We start from the raw sequence: 19,138 nt of genomic DNA on the forward strand, positions 1-19,138 counted from the left end.
TGGCAGAGGTGGAAAAAATTCGCACATAATTGGAACTGTACAGTTCACACCCGTGTTCCAAGACTGGCCGTATTTTCTCCCATTTTGTGGGTTGTCTTTTCACTTTCTTGATAGTGTCCTTTGTTCCACAAGTTTTTAATGTTATGAAGACCAATTTAATTATTATTTCTTTTGTTTCTTGTGCTTTTGGTGTCATATCCAAGATGTCATTACCAAATCTGACATCATGTTTCTTCCCTGTACTTCTAAGAGTTTTATAGGTTTAGATCTTTGATTCATTTTGAGTTAATTTTTGTACAAAGTATAAGGTAAGGGCCCAGCTTCATTATTTTGAATTGGATATCCAGTTTTCCCAGCACTATTCGTTGAAAAGACTGTCCTTTCGCCATTGAGTGGTATTGGCACCCTTGTTAAAAGTGAAAGTTTATTTCTGAGCTTTCTATTTTATTCCATGTGTCTGTGTGTCTGTCCTTAGGTCAGTACTGTTTTGATTACTGTAGTTGTGTTGTAACTTTTGAAATCACAACGTGTGAGTCTTCCAACTTTGTTCTTTTTCAAGATTGTTTTGGTTACTCAGTGTTTCTTAAGATTCCATGTGACTTTTAGGATGGATTTTTCTATTTCTCCAAGAAATACAGTATGATATTGAGTATGATATTATCATTTGCTAATGTATTGAAACACAACTGATTTTTACATGTTAATTTTGTGTCCAGCAGCTTTGCTGAATTAATTTGTTCTGACAAGTGAGAGAGAGGGTGTGTGTGTATGTAATTTGGGGTCATTTTCTCATGTATAAGATCGTGTCATCTATGAACAGAGAAATGTCATTGGGATTTTAATAGGGATTACATTGAATTGTAAATCATTTTGGATAGCATGGACATCTTAACAATTTTAACTCTTCTTATCCATGAACACTGGATTTTTATCATTTATTTAGATTTTATTTAATATCTTTCAAAGTTTTGTGTGGCTTTCAGCGTATCAATTTTTGGCCTCTTTGGTCAAGTTTATTCCTAATTCTTCTTTTAGATGCTGTTGTAAGTGGAACTGCTTTTTAAATTTCCTCTTCAATTTGCTCATTTGCTAATGTATTAAAACAACTGATTTTTACATGTGAATTTTGTGTCTGGCAACTGCGGAATTAATTTGGTAGCCCTAACGGGGGGGGTGTGTGTGTGTGTGTGTGTAATTTGGGGGAGGTTTCTTACATAGAAGATCATGTCATCCATGAACAGATATTTATACTTTTTCCTTTCAGGATGCCTTTTGTCTTTTTCTTACCTAATGCCTCTGGCTAAGATTTCCGATATCATGTTGAATACAAGATGAAAAAGCAGGCTTCCTCGTTTTATTCCTGTCTTAGGGGAAAAGCATTTGTCTTTGACCATTGAGTTTGATATTATCTGTGGGTTTTTCCCAAATGACCTTTACTATGTGAAGTAAGTTTCCTTCTGTCTCTTGTTTATTGAGTGTTTTTATCATGAAAGGGTCTTCAATTTTTCAGATTCTTTTTTGCAACAATTGAGATGATCATGTTTCGGTCTTTCCTCCTTCATCCTGTCAATGTGGTATATTACGTTGATTTTGGATTTTGTTTTATTTTCTTGTTTGTTTGTTTTGAGACAGGGTCTCCCTCAGTTGCCCAGGCTGGAATGCTGTGGTGTGATCTCAGCTCACAGCAACCTTTGCCTCCTGGACTCAAGCAGTCCTCCCGCCTCAGCCCTCTGAGTTGCTGAGACCAAAGGCGCACACCACCACACCAGGCTAATTTTTAAAATTTTTTTGTTTTGTATATTTGAGATCTCACTATGTTACACAGGCTGGTCTCAAACTCCTGAGCTGAAGTGATCCTTTCACATCAGCCACCCAAAGTGCTGGGAGTATAGGCATGGGCCTGCTGCGTTGATTTTCATATGTCATTATCCTTGTGTTTTAGAAATAAATCCCACTAGATAAAGATGTATAGTCTTTTTATCACAAATTTGTTTAACATCATTGTTGCTTTGGCATCCATTTTTAGGCCTAACATAAGTTGTTTGAAACCGAGTCATACCACCTCACCTTTGGCTTACTTAAAACTTTCCCTCCCCATGTGGCTGTTTGCAGTGTGGGTCACTTGTTCATACCCCATAGCTGCTTACCACAATAAAACCAGAGTCAACACCAGAATCATGCAAATAATTTCCCCCCTTTATGCATATTTTCTTTAAATTAGCCAATTCACAACCCCTGCTGGAAAGCCTTAAGAGATAATGCCTGTGGACCTTAATAATAACAGAATTCCATAGATTCACTCTTACCTGTGATTAGCAAAATGCTTCTTTTATTTCATGTGTTTTGTTTTGCTGTCTCTGTGTCTCACCTGACTGACATACACGTACCTAACTTTCCTCCCACTGTCTTAGAGAGTGGCTATCTTGGTAGGAATAAACCAGACACAGGTCAGACAAGAACCACGAGGGCATCTGCTAGTATAAACAGGTTTCCTGTGAGACGTACACTTGGTCACAGGTCAGGCAACAAGGCATTGGCCCATTCACCAAGGTAAAGAAGTATCCTCTTTGGATTTACTGTAAACATCAGTGACCACCTCCTCTAGAACCTTGTCAGGGCAGGGTAGAGTTCATGGCCACTCTCCAGAGAGAGACCCGAAGACCACGTTAGAAGAAAACAAAATCTCTTAATATGCTGAATTTGGTTTATTAGTATTTTGTTGAGGATATTTGCATCCGTATTGACAAGGGATATTGATCTGTAATTTTCTTATAGTGTCTTAATATGGCTTGGTTATCAGGGTAATGCAGCCTCTTAGAGTTAGTATTCCTCCATCTTTTAGTTTTTTGGAAGAATTTGAGATGGAATGGTGTTAATTCTTCCGTAAATGTTTGGTAGAATTCAGCAGTGAAACTTATCTGGTCCAGAGCTTTTCATGTGTAGGAGGTTTTTGAATCCTTTTTGAACCTCTTTACTAATTATAAGTCTACTCGGATTTTCTAATTCATGAGTCAGTCTTGGAAGGTTGTGTGTTTCTAGGAGTCTGTCCATTTCATGTAGATTATCCAGTTTGTTGGCATACAATTGTTTACAATAATCTCTCATAATTTTTTACTTCTTGGCTGGACGTGGTGGCTCACACCTGTAATCCCAGTACGTTTGAAGGCCAAGCTGGGTGGATCACTTGAGGTCAGTAGTTTGAGACCAGCCTGGTCAACATGTCGAAACCCTGTCTCTACTAAAAATACAAAAATTAGTCAGGTGTGGTAGTAGGCACCTGTAGTCCCAGCTACTTGGGAGGCCGAGGCAGGAGAATCGCTTGAACCCGGGAGGTGGAAGTTGCAGTGAGATGAGATTGTGCCACTGCACTCCAGCCTGGGTGACAGCAAGACTTCATCTCAAAAAAATAATAATAATTTTTTTTCCTTAAAATTGATAGTACTGTCTCCACTTTTATTTCTCATTTTATTAACTTGAGACTTCTCTTTTCTAGTTATTCTAGCTACAGATTTGTCAGTTTTGCTGATCTTTTCAAATAATCGACTTTTGGCTTTATTGATGTTGTTTCTTTATCCTGTCTTATTTAATTTTGCTCTAATCTTTATTATTTCTTATGCTACTTTTGGGTAATTTTCTCTTTTTCCATTGTCTTATGGTATATAGTTAGGTTGTTAATTTGCAATATTTTAAAATTGTGTGTGTAGCTGTAAGTTTCCCTGTTAGCACTGTTTTATTGCATCTCATGAGTTTGGTATGTTGTGTTTTCATTTTCATTTGTCTTGAAGCATTTATTCTTTGACCTGTTGGTAGTTTGTGGTGTTTAATTTGTACATGTTTGAATTTTGCAGTTTGTTGTTTTTGATTTCCAGTTTCCTTTCATTGTCATAGAGACAAATACATTTTATGATTGTAATTTTTTGAAATTTATTAAGACTTTTTTGTGGCCTAACATATGGTCTATTCTGAGAATGTTCTAAGTGGCCTTGTATGAAAAAAAAAAAGGTATATTTTACTGTTGGCTAGAGTGTTTTGTGTATGTCTGTTAGGATCCGTTAGTTTACGGTGTTGTTCAAGTCTTCTGTTTCCTTATTGATACTCTGTCTGGATGTTTTATCCAATGTTGAAAGTGGAATATTAAAGTCTTCTATTATTACTATTGGACTATTTTTTCCTTCAGTTCTGTCAATGTTTGCTTCATATATTTGGGTCTTCGATGTGTACTGCATAATTGCTTATAATTGTTATATCTTACTGGTGAATTGGCCTTTTTGTCAATTTATAATGTCCTTTCTCTCTTGTAAGAATTTTTTATTTAAAGTCTGTTTTGCCGGATACCAGTAGAGCCATCTCAGATCTCTCTTGATTACTATTTGCATGGAGTATTTTCTTCCATCCTTTGACTTTCAACCTGTGTATGGCATAAGGTATAAAGTGTGTCTCTCGTGAACAGCATGTAGTTGGATCATGTTTTTTTTTTTTTTTAATTCATTCTGCCAATCTTTGTCTTTTAATTGGAGAGTTTAATCAATTTACATTTAAAGTAATTATTGATGAGGAAAGACTTCTGCCATTTGCTGTTTTCTGTATCTTATCACTCTTTTATTCCTCTTTCCCCCATTAGAGCCCTCTTTTGTGTTTAGTTGCTTTTTTCTTTTTAGTATGATGTATTTTTTAAAATCTCGTTTGTAGTTGTGTTAAAAAAACATAAAATTTATTATTGTAACCATTTTTTAGTGTAACTTCAGTAGTGTTAACCATATTCATATTACCATGCAATAGATTTCTAGAGCACTTCCATCTTGCAAACTAAAGCTATACTCATTGAACAACAACATATTTCTTCCTGCTTCCAACCTCTGGCCAGCACAATATTACTTCTGCGTTTTTATGAATTTTACTGTGTTAGATACCTTGTATAAGTGGACTCAGGCAGCATTTGTTTTTCTGTGACTGGCTTATTTTACTTATAATAATGTCCTAAAGATTCATCCATGTTGGCCGGGCGCGGTGGCTCAAGCCTGTAATCCCAGCACTTTGGGAGGCCGAGACGGGCGGATCACGAGGTCAGGAGATCGAGACTATCCTGGCTAACCCGGTGAAACCCCGTCTCTACTAAAAAATACAAAAAACTAGCCGGGCGAGGCAGCGGGCACCTGTAGTCCCAGCTACTCGGGAGGCTGAGGCAGGAGAATGGCGTAAACCCGGGAGGCGGAGCTTGCAGTGAGCTGAGATCTGGCCACTGCACTCCCGCCTGGGCGACAAAGTGAGACTCCGTCTCCAAAAAAAAAAAAAAAAAAGATTCATCCATGTTATAAGCATTGATAGAATTTCCTGTTTTAAGGCTGCATAATACTTTTTTTATGTATATACTACATGTTAAAAATCCCTTCATTTGTCAGTGAACATTTGGATTGTCTGCTGTAATGAACATGGATATTGCAAATGTTATAGTATTAGGTTTTGCTTCCCTTCTTGTTTCCTTTTTGTGTTTATCTTGTAGACTATTTTTTATCGTTAACATGGAGATTACATATAACATCCTAAAGTTATAACAATCCAATGTGAGTTAATACGAACATAATTTTAACTTCACGAAAAACTGTACTTCTCTACAGCTGTTTTTCCAGTATTTTTGATGTCACAAATTAATCTCTATACTCTGTGTGCTCAATAACATAGATTTGTAATTTATACATTTGTCTTTTAAATCCTGTAGAAAATAAAGTAGAATTATAAACCAAAATTGCAATAATACTGACTTTCCCATTTACCCATGTATTTACCTTAACCAGAGATCTTAATATCCTCATGTGACTTTGAGGTACTGTCTAGTGTCCTCTCATTGTAACCTGAAGGACTTCCATTACCGTTTCTTACAGGGCAGGTCTAGTGGTAATAGAGTCCCTCAACCCTTGTTTCTCTGGGACTGTCTTAATTTTTCTCATATTTTTGAAGGCTAGTTTTGCCAAATGTATAATTTTCAGTTGACAGGTTGTTTTTTTCTTTAGTACATCATATATCTCTCTCTCTTCCCATTTCCTTCTGGCTGGCTTCCAAGATTTCTTTTTTGTCTTTTTTTTTTTTTTTTTTTTTGAGACAGAGTCTTGCTGTCTTGCCCAGACTGGAGGCACTAGCACGATCTCTGCTCACTGCAGTCTCTGCCTCCTGGGTTCAATTGATTCTCCTGCCCCAGCCTCCCTAGTAGCTGGGATTACAGGTGCGTACCACCATGCCTGGCTAATTTTTATATTTTTAGTATAGACAGGGTTTCACCATGTTAGCCAGGCTGGTCTAGAACTCCTGACCTCAGATGATCTGCCTGCCTTGGCCTCCCAAAGTGCTGAGATTATAGGCATAAGCCACTGCACCTGGCCTTTTTTTTTTTTTGGAGATGGAGTTTTGCTCTGTCACCCAGGCTAGAGTACAGTGGTGTGATCTTGGCTCACTGCAACCTCTGCCTCCCAGGTTCAAGCAATTCTCATGTGTAAGCCTCCTGAGTAGCTGGGACTACAGGTGCCCACCACCATGCCCGGTTAATTTTTGTATTTTCAGTGGAGATAGGGTTTGGCTATGTTGGCCAAGCTGATCTCAAGCTCCTGACCTCAAGTGATCACCCACCTCGGCCTCCCAAAGTGCTGGGATTACAATCATGAGCCCCCGCTCCCGGCCTGGCCTCCAAGATTTCTAATATGAGAGATTGACTTATAATCTTCTTGAGTCTCTTTGTATAAGACATGTTGCATCTCTTTTGCTGCGTTCCAGATTTTCTTTTTGGCTTTGCCTTTTTAGAGTTTGATTATGTGTCTTGGTGTATGACTCTTTGGGTTTATCCTATTTGGAGTCTAATAGTGTCTTAGTTCCCTGGAGCTGCTATAACAAATTACTATTAATTGGGTAGCTTAAACAACAGAATTTATTGTCAACAGTTTTGGAGTCTAGAAGTATGAGATCAGTTTGTCAGAAGAGTTGATTTCTTTTGAGGGGTGTGAGGGAAAATCCATTTCATCTCTGTGCTTCAGATTTTGGTGGTTTGCTGGCAATCTTTTGTGCACCTTGGCCTTTGCTGTATCACCCTGATCTCTCCCTTCATCTTCACATGGAGTTCTTCTTGTATATTTGTCTCTGTACCTGAATTTTGCCATTTTTATAAAGATATTAATCATATTGAATTGGGGCCTATCTTAATGACCTCATTTTAACATGATTATAAGGACCCTATATCTAAATAAGGTCATATTTGAGACACTGGAGCTTATAGCTCTCCGGCATATCTTTGAGGGAAGATACAAATCAACTCCTAACATTAGACTTCTTGGGTTGGTAGATTCATGTCTTTCTTTAAATTGGGGACATTTAATGCCATTTTAAAAAATAATTTTTTGCCTGTTTGTCTCTCTCTTCCTTCTGTGACTTCCATAATGTCTGTGTTGGTTCACTTGAGTCCCTTAGGCTTTGTTCACTTCTCTCCATTCTTTTTCTTTCTGCTTCTCAGACTCGATATGTAAATTTTCCTGTCTTCAAGTTCACTGATTATTTTTCTTCTTTTCACTCAATGCTGCTTTTGAACCCCTCTACTGAATTTTTTCTCCTTAGTTATTATACTTTTGAGCTCCAGAATTTCCTTTTTATAATTTGTATCACTTGTTGATATTCTCATTTTATTCATATATCATTTCCCCAAATTTCTTTAGTTCTTTGTTTTCCCTTAGCCCTTTTAACATATTTAAGACAGTTGAGTAGTTTTGATTTGCCTTTTTTTTTTTCTGGTTGCACATGTCTGCATCTTCTTTATTAAAAGATATTTCAGAAAATATTGAAGCAGCTTCCTTGTCATCTCGTGCCAAGAAAGTTAAGGACATGGACACACATGTGGAGTTTAGGAGTGGAGGTTTAATATGCAGAAGAAAAAGAAGGGAGAACAGCTCTGTCTCTAGTGAGAGAGAGAGGGGCTTCTGAAAGGGAAAGACTGGCTGTCGGTGGATGTGCCGGATTTTATAGGCAGGTTTAAGGAGGTCATGTCTGATTACATAGGGCCCACAGATTGGTTCAGTCAGGTTTGATGTTTACCTAGCATGCCAGAAAGACTGGCCACCCTACCCTAATCTTATAATGCAAATGGACTTACCACTCGACTGGCACCATCTTGCGTGCTCCTTACTGTACATGTGGCTGACAAGGAGAGAAGGGAGGATGGAGCCACCATTTTAAACAGGTTTGGCACAACTGCTGGTATCTGTGTCTGCAGCTCAATTTTACAGGCTGCTGTTTCTTAGAAAATGATTTGGGGGCTGCTTTTCACTAAACAGGAAAACCTTGCTGAGGACTCCTTCCTGTATTTTCACTATCTGCCTAAGCAATTTCTTTTTTGTTGTTGTTGTTTCTGTTTTTGTTTTTGTTTTTGTTTTGAGATGGAGTCTTGCTGTGTCACCCTGGCTGAGTGCAGTGGCACGATCTTGGCTCACTGCAACCTTCACCTCCCAGGTTCAAGCAATTCTCCTGCCTCAGCCTCCCGAGTAGCTGGGATTACATGCGTGCACCACCACACCTGACTAATGTTGTATTTTTAGTAGAGATGGGGTTTCGCCATGTTGGCCAGGCTGGTCTCAAACTTCTGACCTCAGGTGATCCACCCGCCTGGGCCTCCCAAAGTGCTGGGATTTTAGGCATCAGCTACTGCACCTAGCCTCAGTAATTTCTTTTTAACTCCTATATCAATATGAAATGAAACCTAAAGGATCATGAATGTAAAATGAAGTGACAGAGGTCCCTGATGCAGTGACACAGAAACTCCTGATATCAGTCAGTACCTGCAAGCCCTATTCAGTCCCCTTTCAGGATTACTGCTTACTTCTGGTTTTCAGTGAGGTCAGGAATTCTTGACACTTTGTGTCTTATCTTTACAGTTAGTTTCATGCTTTCATATGTTTTCATGTTAATGTCCTTTCATTTCAACTTTAAGAACTTATAGAATTTCTTGTAAGGCAGGTATAGTGGTGATGAACTCCCATAGCTCTTGTTTGGGATTAAAAGAGTTGTGCTTTTTAAAAAAAAAAAAAAAACAAACAGAAAACAAAAAAATGGAGTCTGGCTCTGTCGCCCACTCTGGAGTGCAGTGGCATGATCTCAGCTCACTGCAACCTCCACCTCCCAGGTTCAAGCAATTCTCCTGCCTCAGCCTCCCAAGTAGCTGGGATTATAGGTATCTGCCACCACACCAGGGTAATTTTTGTATTTTTAATGAAGACGGAGTCTTACCATGTTGCTGGTCTTGAACTCCTGACCTCGTGATCTGCCCACCTCGGCCTCCCAAAGTGCTGGGATTACAGGTGTGAGCCACCACGCCCGGCCAAGAGAGTTGTTTTAAAAGCTGTAGTAGTTAATTTGTTTTGGTACTTTTCCAAACTGTTTCAAAGACCGTTGTTCCTTGTCATGTGTGATCACTGAAGTCCATTGTTTCTTTGGCTTGTGTTCAGCTAATGATTGACAGAGTTTCTTGAATGTCAGGAGCTGAAACAAACAAGAGACAGAGAAAGAGGAAGGTGCCTCTTTCCTAGACTTTGCAGACTAGCTCTTTGGTGGGCATTTCTTCGCCATTTAGATAGGCTGAGCCTAGGAGTCAGCCTGAGGTCAAAGTTAAAGTCTTTTCATTTCTTTTCTGGGCATGCATCTTGTCAGGGCAGACATGTGGCTTTGTAAACTCTACCATATATATGACTGCTTTTGAATGTCCTAATTTTGTAAAGATTCTCACCCCAGATTCTCCTCCTGGCCTTAGATGGTCTATTGTATGTTTCTATTAATAAACTCCCCTTCCAAGCAGCTGCACTTATGCTCCCCTTTGCCAGTTTTACAAGTGGTCCCTACAGTTCTTCCTGCCTGTGTTCTAAGTTATGTGAAACAAAAACTAACTGTTTGCATCAGTCATGTAGGTATCTCCCAGACTTAGGATACATATACCCAGTAATTTGCATATAAGTTCTGGTCTGTTCCTTCTGATTCAAGGGAGGGAACTGAGAACTAGATTGCCACTGCTTAAGACCAGGACCATTGTCATTCTGGGAAGAGGGTAGGGTGAGGGCGAGTAAAAATACCACAAAACTTTCCTGCCGTTTAGAAAATTGCTTTTACTTCATTAGGCTTCTTGGTTACTATAAACTTTGGATTGCTTTCTAGAGATCTGATCTAATAAAGTTGGTTAAGACACTTTCTCATTTTTTCAATGTTTCTGTATTGGAACAAGAACTTAAAGCTTCCTAATCTGCTATTTTGTTGGCGTCATTCCTCTGCTGAATTTTTAAGTGTTCACTCTGGCCTACCTGTTACTGGAAGAATTTGTATAATAGCTATTTAGAAATGAAAGTTAAAAGAAAAGTAGTTTTAAAGTAATTTAAATGAAATAAGATAGGGATTCAGAAAATTTTCACTTTCATCATTATACTCACAAGAAAAAATTCATTTTTTCCATTGAAATGGATTTCAGAATATTTTTAACATTAATAATTGGTATTCGAAGAAATAAACTTATAATCCTTGATTTTTTTGGTAGTATAGGAAACTTTAGAAACTATTTTTTGATTATACCAGATAGCACCATTTAATAAGAGAAAAGTCTGTATTACTAAAGAATGCAATCATTCCACAAACCCTACTGAATTATTGTTGATTTAAGGAAGAATTATCAATTCACATTAAGATGGATGGTTGATAATAAACTGGATATTCATATAATGCCAAAGTAGCTCCACATAAATTCTTAAGACTTGGTTATTACAAGGGCGTAAACAGAACTACACATCGAGAGGGGTCAAGATCATCAGTGCAATCAGTAAATGAATTTTAGCATATTAGTAGTCATTAAGTATTAGGCCTTGATGTGTTGCAACCTGAGTGAGAAAAAGCCACCTATGACACAGTCTAGCCAAAAAGATTTGCCTTGGATCCATCAAACCCTTAGTAGTAACTTTCAGCCTTTTGAAAATTCAGCAGATAGACCTTACTCCATGGAGGAATAAGCTAAATAGCAGCATGAGGATATAACCACATAAATCTGTAAGGTATGGGGCATTCTGCAGAAAAATTAGCTGACTGTCTTCAACAAGACATGTTCATTAAAAGTAGAGGACTGTGCTAGATTATAAAAGAGTTATGGAGATAACAGTCAGAAGCAGTATATAATCTTAGTTTGTAATGGGTTTGGATCAGTTAAGGAAAACTAAATGTGACCTAGAAATACTAGTTACTGAAACAGAAAACGTGAGAAATGATAGAAAAATGTAAGTGATTGTGTATGTGGTAAAGTCTAGTTTTGGTAAAAACAAATATACAGGGAGTGTGTGTGTGTATGTATAGAAAAATGTCTTGAAGAATATATACACTAAGTTATCTGGCAGAATGTGACTTTATTTTTATGTCTGTACTAATTTTCTATACTGGTTCTGCAATACAATTTTGTAAAATAAATTACATAACATAATTGATAGATTTACATTCAATTCAAGTTTTAATGTTTTATAATTTCAATGACAGTGCTTGTAATTCATTCAACACTTAACATTTTAAGTTTCTGTGAAATGACAGTGCTTTATCCCTTTATTTGCTAGATAGAGGGCCTGGATTTTTTATTTCTGTTAAAGACAATTGAGGAATTCTATAAAAATGAAGCTGGAGAAAATCTGGAAATCCTCTGTCCAGTTCAAGATCAAGTCTGTGTAGCTAAATTCGAAGATGGAATTTGGTACCGAGCAAAAGTTATCGGTAGGAGAATGCATGCTGTTTCTACAGGGAAATGTTATACTTCAAAACTAATATCATTTGAGTTGGTACCAGTTCAGTCTTGGAAGTAATATTATTTGATCTTACCATTTGCTCTGTCATCTCTCTTTAGAAAGGTAGTGATAATGTTGAAAGGTGAATTTATCTCCTGAGATTTTGTTTGACTTGACTAGAACTTAACCATTGGGAATCTTGCTGGAAAAGTAGTATAGATAGAACAAAGCAACAGAAATTAATTATTCAAAAACCGGTGAACTCTAGCTTCATGTTGACTGTTTGTCTGTCCCATGCTATTTTGATTGTCAAGGTACAAATTAAAGGTAAGTCCTTTGTGTCCTTTCTGCTTCCCTTCAATTTTAATATATTCTTCTTTCCTGGGAATTATTGACCGAACTACTAGTTTTCTTGGTGTATTTTTTCTACTTTTTATACATCCTCCTTAAGTAATTGATTCAACTTATGAAATAATGGGAAGAATAAAAAGTGGGATTGAAGACAGAAGATTTATGAAAATGGAGGTATTAGCAACAAAAATAGTAAAGTTAATTATTCCCCCGCATTGACTAAGACAGAACATTACAGACTAAGCTTTTGTGGGTTATTAAATTAGATATACCATAGGCAGTTTAACCCATTGTGTTGTTTATTTTACATTCTTTCTAGTTTGTAAATATGTCTTTTTATTATTGAAAGGGTGAAAGGCTGGGTGTGGTGGCTCATACCTGTAAATCCCAGTACTTTGGGAGGCTGAGGTGGGCAGATCGCTTGAGGTCAAGCGTTCGAGACTAGCCTGGCCAACATGGCAAAACCCCGTCTGTACTAAAAATAAAAAGTTAGCCAGGCGTGGTGGTGTGTGCTTGTAAGCCCAGCTACTCAGGAGACTGAGACACGAGAATCACTTGGTCCCGGGAGGCGGAGGTTGCAGTGAGCCAGGATTGCGCCATTGCGCCACTGTACTCCAGCCTGGGTGACAGAGCAAGACTCTGTCTCAAAAAAAAGGCCGGGTGCGATGGCTCACGCTTATAATCCCAGCACTTTGGGAGGCCAAGGCGGGCGGATCACCTGAGGTTGGGAGTTCAAGACCAGCCTGACCAACATGGAGAAACCTCGTGTCTACTAAAAATACAAAATTAGCTGGGCGTGGTGGTGCATGCCTGTAATCCCAGCTGCTTAGGAGGCTGAGGCAGGAGAATCACTTGAACCCAGGAGGCAGAGGTTGCAGTGAGCCAAGATTGTGCCATTGTACTCCAGCCTGGGCAACAAGAACGAAACTCCGTCTCAAGGAAAAAAAAAAAAGAGAAGTCGCCCAGCTAATTTTTTTGTGTTTTCAGTAGAGACAGGATTTTGCCACGTTAGTTGGGCTGGTCTCAAACTCCTGACTTCAAGTGATCTGCCCGCCTCAGTCTCCCACTCCCAAAGGATTGGGATTACAGGCGTGAGCCACTGTGCTCGACAATTTTTTTTAAATTTAATTTGATACTGTTTAAAATGATTTTTCCATTGTTAAGGTAATCTAAGATCTTTACAAGTTTCTCCTAATATATAATCAGTTCTGTTTGTGTCAAAACTATTCTTGCAACCTGAATTTTCTATCCTTCATTTGTCACCATTGATTTTAATTTTGTTAGTGGTTAGGGACTTGAACTAAAAATTTTCAAATGTGGTTCTTATGAATGTCTTAGTCTGTTTTGTGCTGCTGTAATAAAATACTACAGACTGGGTAGTTTATAAACAATAGAAATTTACTTCTCAGTTCTAGAGTCTAAAAAGTCTAAGATCAAGGCACTGTTTTGTTGAGGGCTTAGTCTCTGTTTCCGAGATGATGCCTTGTTGCTGCATCCTCCAGAGCGGACGGATGCTGTGTCCTCTGATGCCAGAGGTTCGAAAAAGGAAGGCAAGCTCCCTTCACCACGCCCTTTTATAAGGGCACCTAATCCTATTTATGAGGGCAGAGCCCTCATGACTCAGTCACCTCCCAGGTACTGCTGCATTAGGGATCAAGTTTCAACATGAATTTTGGAGACAAAAACGTTCCAACGATTGCAATGAAGATACCACTGTATAGTTTGGTAAATATCTTTGGAGCAGACAAAGGCATTTTTCATGACACTAAGGACTTCGCAACTGCTTTTCAAATTAGGATTATTGGCTTGAAAATGTTAACTATTTGGTGAACAATAAGGCCTCTGAACTCTTTGAGTAGTAACATTTGGGGAAGATGGAGTGTCCATGGTGCTCATTCTGCTGCTTCTTCATTTCTGTTAGCACCACTTTTGGGGATACTAATAGAAATGTATGTGTGATTTGTGTGGTCCATTTTCCTGTATCTTCTGTGGCCCTGTTGAACTCCACCTTGAAGATGATACTTGTTTTGGTGAATAGTAGCTCTTTTGCTTTTTATCTGCCTAATTTAAAAGTTAATGCTAAAAGACACACTCCACTTCCCTCCTTGAAGGCAATTACTTTTCATTCTTTCAGCTATTTTGTTGTTTACTTGTGTTCCTTCTTTTACTAATATGTAATACTTCACTTGACACTTCAATTTTAGATATTACCTGTTATTCTGTCAGACAAGTTTTGGATCTCCATAGCCCTTTTGTCCTCCTTTTTCTCTTTTCTATAGTTATATTACAATTTTTCATTAAATTCGTACTCTGTGTAAATAAAGCCATAAAGTATACTTCGTTTAATTCTATTGTGAGTTCATATTTCACTTTATTTTCTTTTAATTTGTAAGTGTATTTTTAGTAGTTCAAAACTATTTTCCATATGATTAGACTCTTCAGATGAATGTTAGTATGATTTTTTTTTTTTTTTCTTAAAGCATGAAAACATCCTTTTTGAGACGGTCTTACTCTGTCATCCAGGCCAGAGTGCAGTGGAACATGATCATGGCTCACTGCAACCTCTGCTTCCTGGGCTCAAGCAATCCTCCCACCTCAACCCCCAGGTTAACCGGGGCTACAGGCACTTGCCACCACGCCTGGCTAATTTATATATATATTTTTGTAGAGATGGGGTCAAACTCCTAGGCTCAAGTGATCCTTCTGCCTCTGCCTCCCAAAGCACTGAGATTACAGGTGTGAGCCATCACATGTAGCCAGAAACATCCTGTATCTTCTCCAGTTGGGCTGCTTACCCCCTAGGCTTACTACACATTTTTTATTCTTGATATTTATTTCAGTTGGCCATAGGCCATATACTTCATTGTTCTCCAGTATTGGATCCCTTGTTTTCTGGATGCCATGTTTACCTCTTCAGTTTAATTCCCTTTTTCGCATGGAGCCATCTTCCCATAGTTTCTTCAGAGAACATAAATGGGGAAATTTGAGACCTTCCATGCCTGACTCTGTTCTTATTTGATAATTTAGATAAAACAATAACATTCTTTAAATTACTTTCCATATCCATCTATTTGTTTAAAACTACATTTCCATTCAGAGACTTTAGGAAGAGTAAGAATCTAATAGCATTGGTAGAATTGAGAACATCCTTCTAGCAAGGGGATTCCAGTGGAAGTGGGGAGAGATTACCCTCTCTTTTGGCTTTATAATAACATGTATCTTCTCAATTATCATGGATATCCCCTACCATAGGGCCTGTGTTTGAAGTGTCATCTTGAGTGAGTGCCAGTGCTGTGTCACTTGCTTCTACTTCTGCCAAGGAGCAGAGAATACTGGACTTTTTTCCATATTGAAATGATATATACTGTGTTAGTCTTTAACTTCGAAAACCATGTATTTTGAGTATTTTCAAAAAGGTTAGTGTGTGATGTCTTTTTAAAAACTTCTCTGTGTTTGAAACTTCCAGAGACGACTTTAAAGTATAGAGAGTAGACTGATATAGAGGTCTCTCTCTACTTGTTTTTTTGCAATATGCCCCAAGTACAATATTTTCTCAAAATTTCACAGATATTGTTATATGAATGAATCTTTAGTTTGTTGAATCTTTTGCCTTGTTTGATCACCTATTTTGACTGACAATAAACATGTATTAAGTGTTTACCTTGTACCTTGTGCTTTTTAAATCCTTCAAAAACATCTCATGAAATTAGATTATATTGGTATACCCATTTTGCAGATGAAGTAATGAGGCTTAGAGAGAAAAAATAACTTGCTCAGGGTAATATCTTAGAGATATTAATTAGCTTGCTTTAGGTCACATAGAATTTTAGTGATGGAGCTAGTGTTCTAAACTGGTCAGACTGACTCAAAGCCTAATTCTTAACTTTTAAGTCATACCACCTGCCATATGATTTTGTTATCCTGATTTTGGCTATCCTTTGTATATTTAAAACATAGTAGTTTTTCATTCTTACAAGTCTGCATTATGGATGATTTCAAGGTTCACATATTTGAAATTTTTTTACATTTTAAAAAGTATTAAGTTTGTATATTGAAGCTAAAAGTATTCTAATCCCGTTGGCTATAAACCAGTCGAAATTTTTCTAGATAATTCTGTTTCCTTTCCAAGTTTGTAATTTCTAATTTCATAATTTTTCAAGGATTGCCTGGACATCAGGAAGTTGAAGTTAAATATGTGGACTTTGGTAATACTGCAAAAATAACAATTAAAGACGTGCGTAAAATAAAGGATGAGTTTCTGACTGCCCCAGAGAAGGTAATCTATTATTTCTAGGGCCAGAATATCAGCACAAATATGGAAGTCTTTTTAGAAGCTGTTGTCACCATAGAAATGTTAACTACCATTTTTGTCTAGTTTCTGATACAGGGACTGTAGATAAATGTTGCTATGGTTACTACTGAAGAAATAGTATGTATATCATGGCAAATAAGCATATTAAACATTAATTCGGTGTATTTGTGTCTTAAATACTTGTTGGCAGCTTTTAATATATCATTTTGAGATCATATATTGTGGTAAGAGTCATGTTCATGATATATCAAGTTAAAAATGCTTATCTCAGAAGTACTTCTACTGTGATCACATTTATGCCTAAGTATATATGTGTATACAATAGAGAAGCCTGGGAGAATATGTAAAAAACTGAACCTTGTTTATCTCTGGGGAGTAGTAGTATTCTGAAAGAAGGATGAGAAGGGGCCTTATTTTCTAATTTATATACTGTCTGTTGCGTGAGTTGTTTTTAAGCCGTGTTTTTCATTTTAGGAAATGTGTAGTATTACAGAAAAACATTTTAAAATGCAAATGAGCAGGCCGGGCACAGTGGCTCATGCCTGTAATCCCAGCACTTTGGGAGGCTGAGGGCGGGGAGATCATGAGCTCAGGAATTCGAGACTAGCCTGGCCAACATGATGAAACCCCGTCTCTACTAAAAAGATACAAAAAATTAGCCGGGTGTGGTGGCGTGTGCCTGTAATCCCAGTTACTTGGGAGGCTGAGGCAGGAGAATTGCTTGAACCCGGGAGGCGGAGGTTACAGTAAGCCGAGATCACGCCTTTGCACTCCAGCTTGGGTGACAGGGCGAGACTCGGTCTCAAAAAAAAAAAAAAAAAATTACAAATGAGCAAAAGGGAGAATCACTCAGAATCATTGTTCAATATTTTTGTTATCTATACTTTCAGATGCATCTTTTGTGCTTTCAGCAGTTATAAAATCAGACTATAAATTATCCTGTAACCTTCCTTTTACAAGTAATTAATGTATCATAAGTGTCTGTAATGAATGCTTGTTATTCCAGTATGTGAATGTGCAACAGTTCATTCAGCCACTCTGCTTTCAGTGATTTGTGTTTATAAAGTACTTTTACAGACATCTTCACACATGATTTGATTATTTCTAATATGTATTAAATTCAGACGTAAAGATTAGTTTTGTACACACTTAAATAAAACTTGAATTCTAAAGTAGGTAGAAATTAAATTTTTTTCTTAATGGTGAAACTTTGTCTGACCCAGGCAATTAAATGTAAGTTGGCCTACATTGAACCATATAAAAGGACAATGCAGTGGTCCAAAGAAGCTAAAGAAAAATTTGAAGACAAGGCTCAAGATAAATTTATGACATGTTCAATTATCAGTAAGTTCCATTTTTACTTGCTATGTAATCACATATGATTTTAAATAACATGAATAACATTTGTCAAATCTTAGAATAAATTCAGTGTGCCATCAGTAGTAGTGGTGAGAGATAAGATTTGTTGAGTATTAGGTACAATGGAATTATATCTTTTGTGGACTCTAAAGTCATCAGGACAAAAATCACCATAAAAGATCAAGTCACCCTTGACATGGCCCCTTGAAGGCCCTAAAGCCAGGAATTAGCTTCTTTTATTTGTTTGCATTTTTGTTAGGACTCTGTCCGTGTCCTTGACATAGTGGATGCTAACGTTTAATATCCAGGAAAGTGAGGGGAGGTGGGACATGATTGACAAATAGCTTTTCTTTGCCTCGCTGGCTTAAGCGAATTCGACTGTGGGTTCTCAGCATAATTTGAAAAAAGTTATTCCTTTTTTGGAGCAGTTGGGCCCAAAATAGAGTCTGACCCCTAGCCCACAATTTTCTAACATAACAAGTTGTGAAAATCAACAGTTCAGTAGCAAAATTGGTTCTGAATTGGCATGAGGCTATATATAGTCTTTATCTTGTTTGTAGTGAATATTCATATTTTACTTCAAGGTAATGTTTGTTTATGGGCTGCTGCCCCAGACTCTGCTGGGGGTATTAGATACACATACAGGATAGGTGCCAAGTAGCTTTTCTTGTTAGAAGAATTTTGAATTCTGAAACATCCCTGGCCCCAAGGGTTTTAGATAGGGGGATTGGGAATCTGGTTTGGTTTTTTTGTTTTTTGAGACAGGGTTTCATTTTGTCACCCAAGCTGGAGTACAATGATGTGAACAATGCCTCACTGCAGCCTCAACCTCCAGGGCTCAAGTGATCCTCCTGCCTTAGCCTCCCATGTAGCTGGGACCACAGGCACACGCCACTATGGCCAGCTAAGTTTTAAATATTTTTTGTAGAGATGAGATCTTACTTCGTTGCTCAGGCCAGTCTCAAACTTGTGGGCTCAAGCAATCCTCCCTTCTTGGCCTCCCAAAGTGCTGGGATTACAGGTGTGAGCCACTCTGCCTGACCAGGAATCTGTTTTTCATCTGATATTTTGATCAGTTCCAAAGCTGTAACACACACTGGCTGGGTTGGGCTTAATGAATAGTAGTGCAGGATGTATGAGACCATGTTTACTTAGCATAGATGTGTAGGACTTTCAGGGGTAGTTTTTACTGTATTCATGTCTTTCTTTTATCGTAAGACTATTGGACTATTCACTGTGAGGAAACTGGAGTTTAGAAAGTCATAACCTAGAAATGATAGTATATCTCTGATAATTTATTTACTTCAGAGCAAGAAATTGTTCTAAAGAAATAGTGTCATTTAAGAGGAAT

The 19,138-nt window shown here is 37.7% G+C and overlaps 1 protein-coding gene across 5 annotated transcripts in view; it reads left to right on the forward strand.

The window, feature by feature from the left end:
• RNF17 (ring finger protein 17) overlaps positions 1-19,138 on the forward strand; it is a 112,636-nt gene that overhangs the window by 48,032 nt on the left and 45,466 nt on the right. For all 5 annotated transcript variants that reach the window (XM_050765914.1, XM_050765915.1, XM_050765916.1 and 2 more), the window contains 3 exons: positions 11,601-11,754; positions 16,277-16,392; positions 17,652-17,772. In XM_050765914.1, coding sequence (XP_050621871.1) covers positions 11,601-11,754; positions 16,277-16,392; positions 17,652-17,772 — 391 coding nt within the window. The remainder of the gene's footprint in view (positions 1-11,600; positions 11,755-16,276; positions 16,393-17,651; positions 17,773-19,138) is intronic.

The sequence above is a fragment of the Macaca thibetana genome, chromosome 17 (genome assembly GCF_024542745.1).
Source record: "Macaca thibetana thibetana isolate TM-01 chromosome 17, ASM2454274v1, whole genome shotgun sequence".
Taxonomy (NCBI): domain Eukaryota; kingdom Metazoa; phylum Chordata; class Mammalia; order Primates; family Cercopithecidae; genus Macaca; species Macaca thibetana.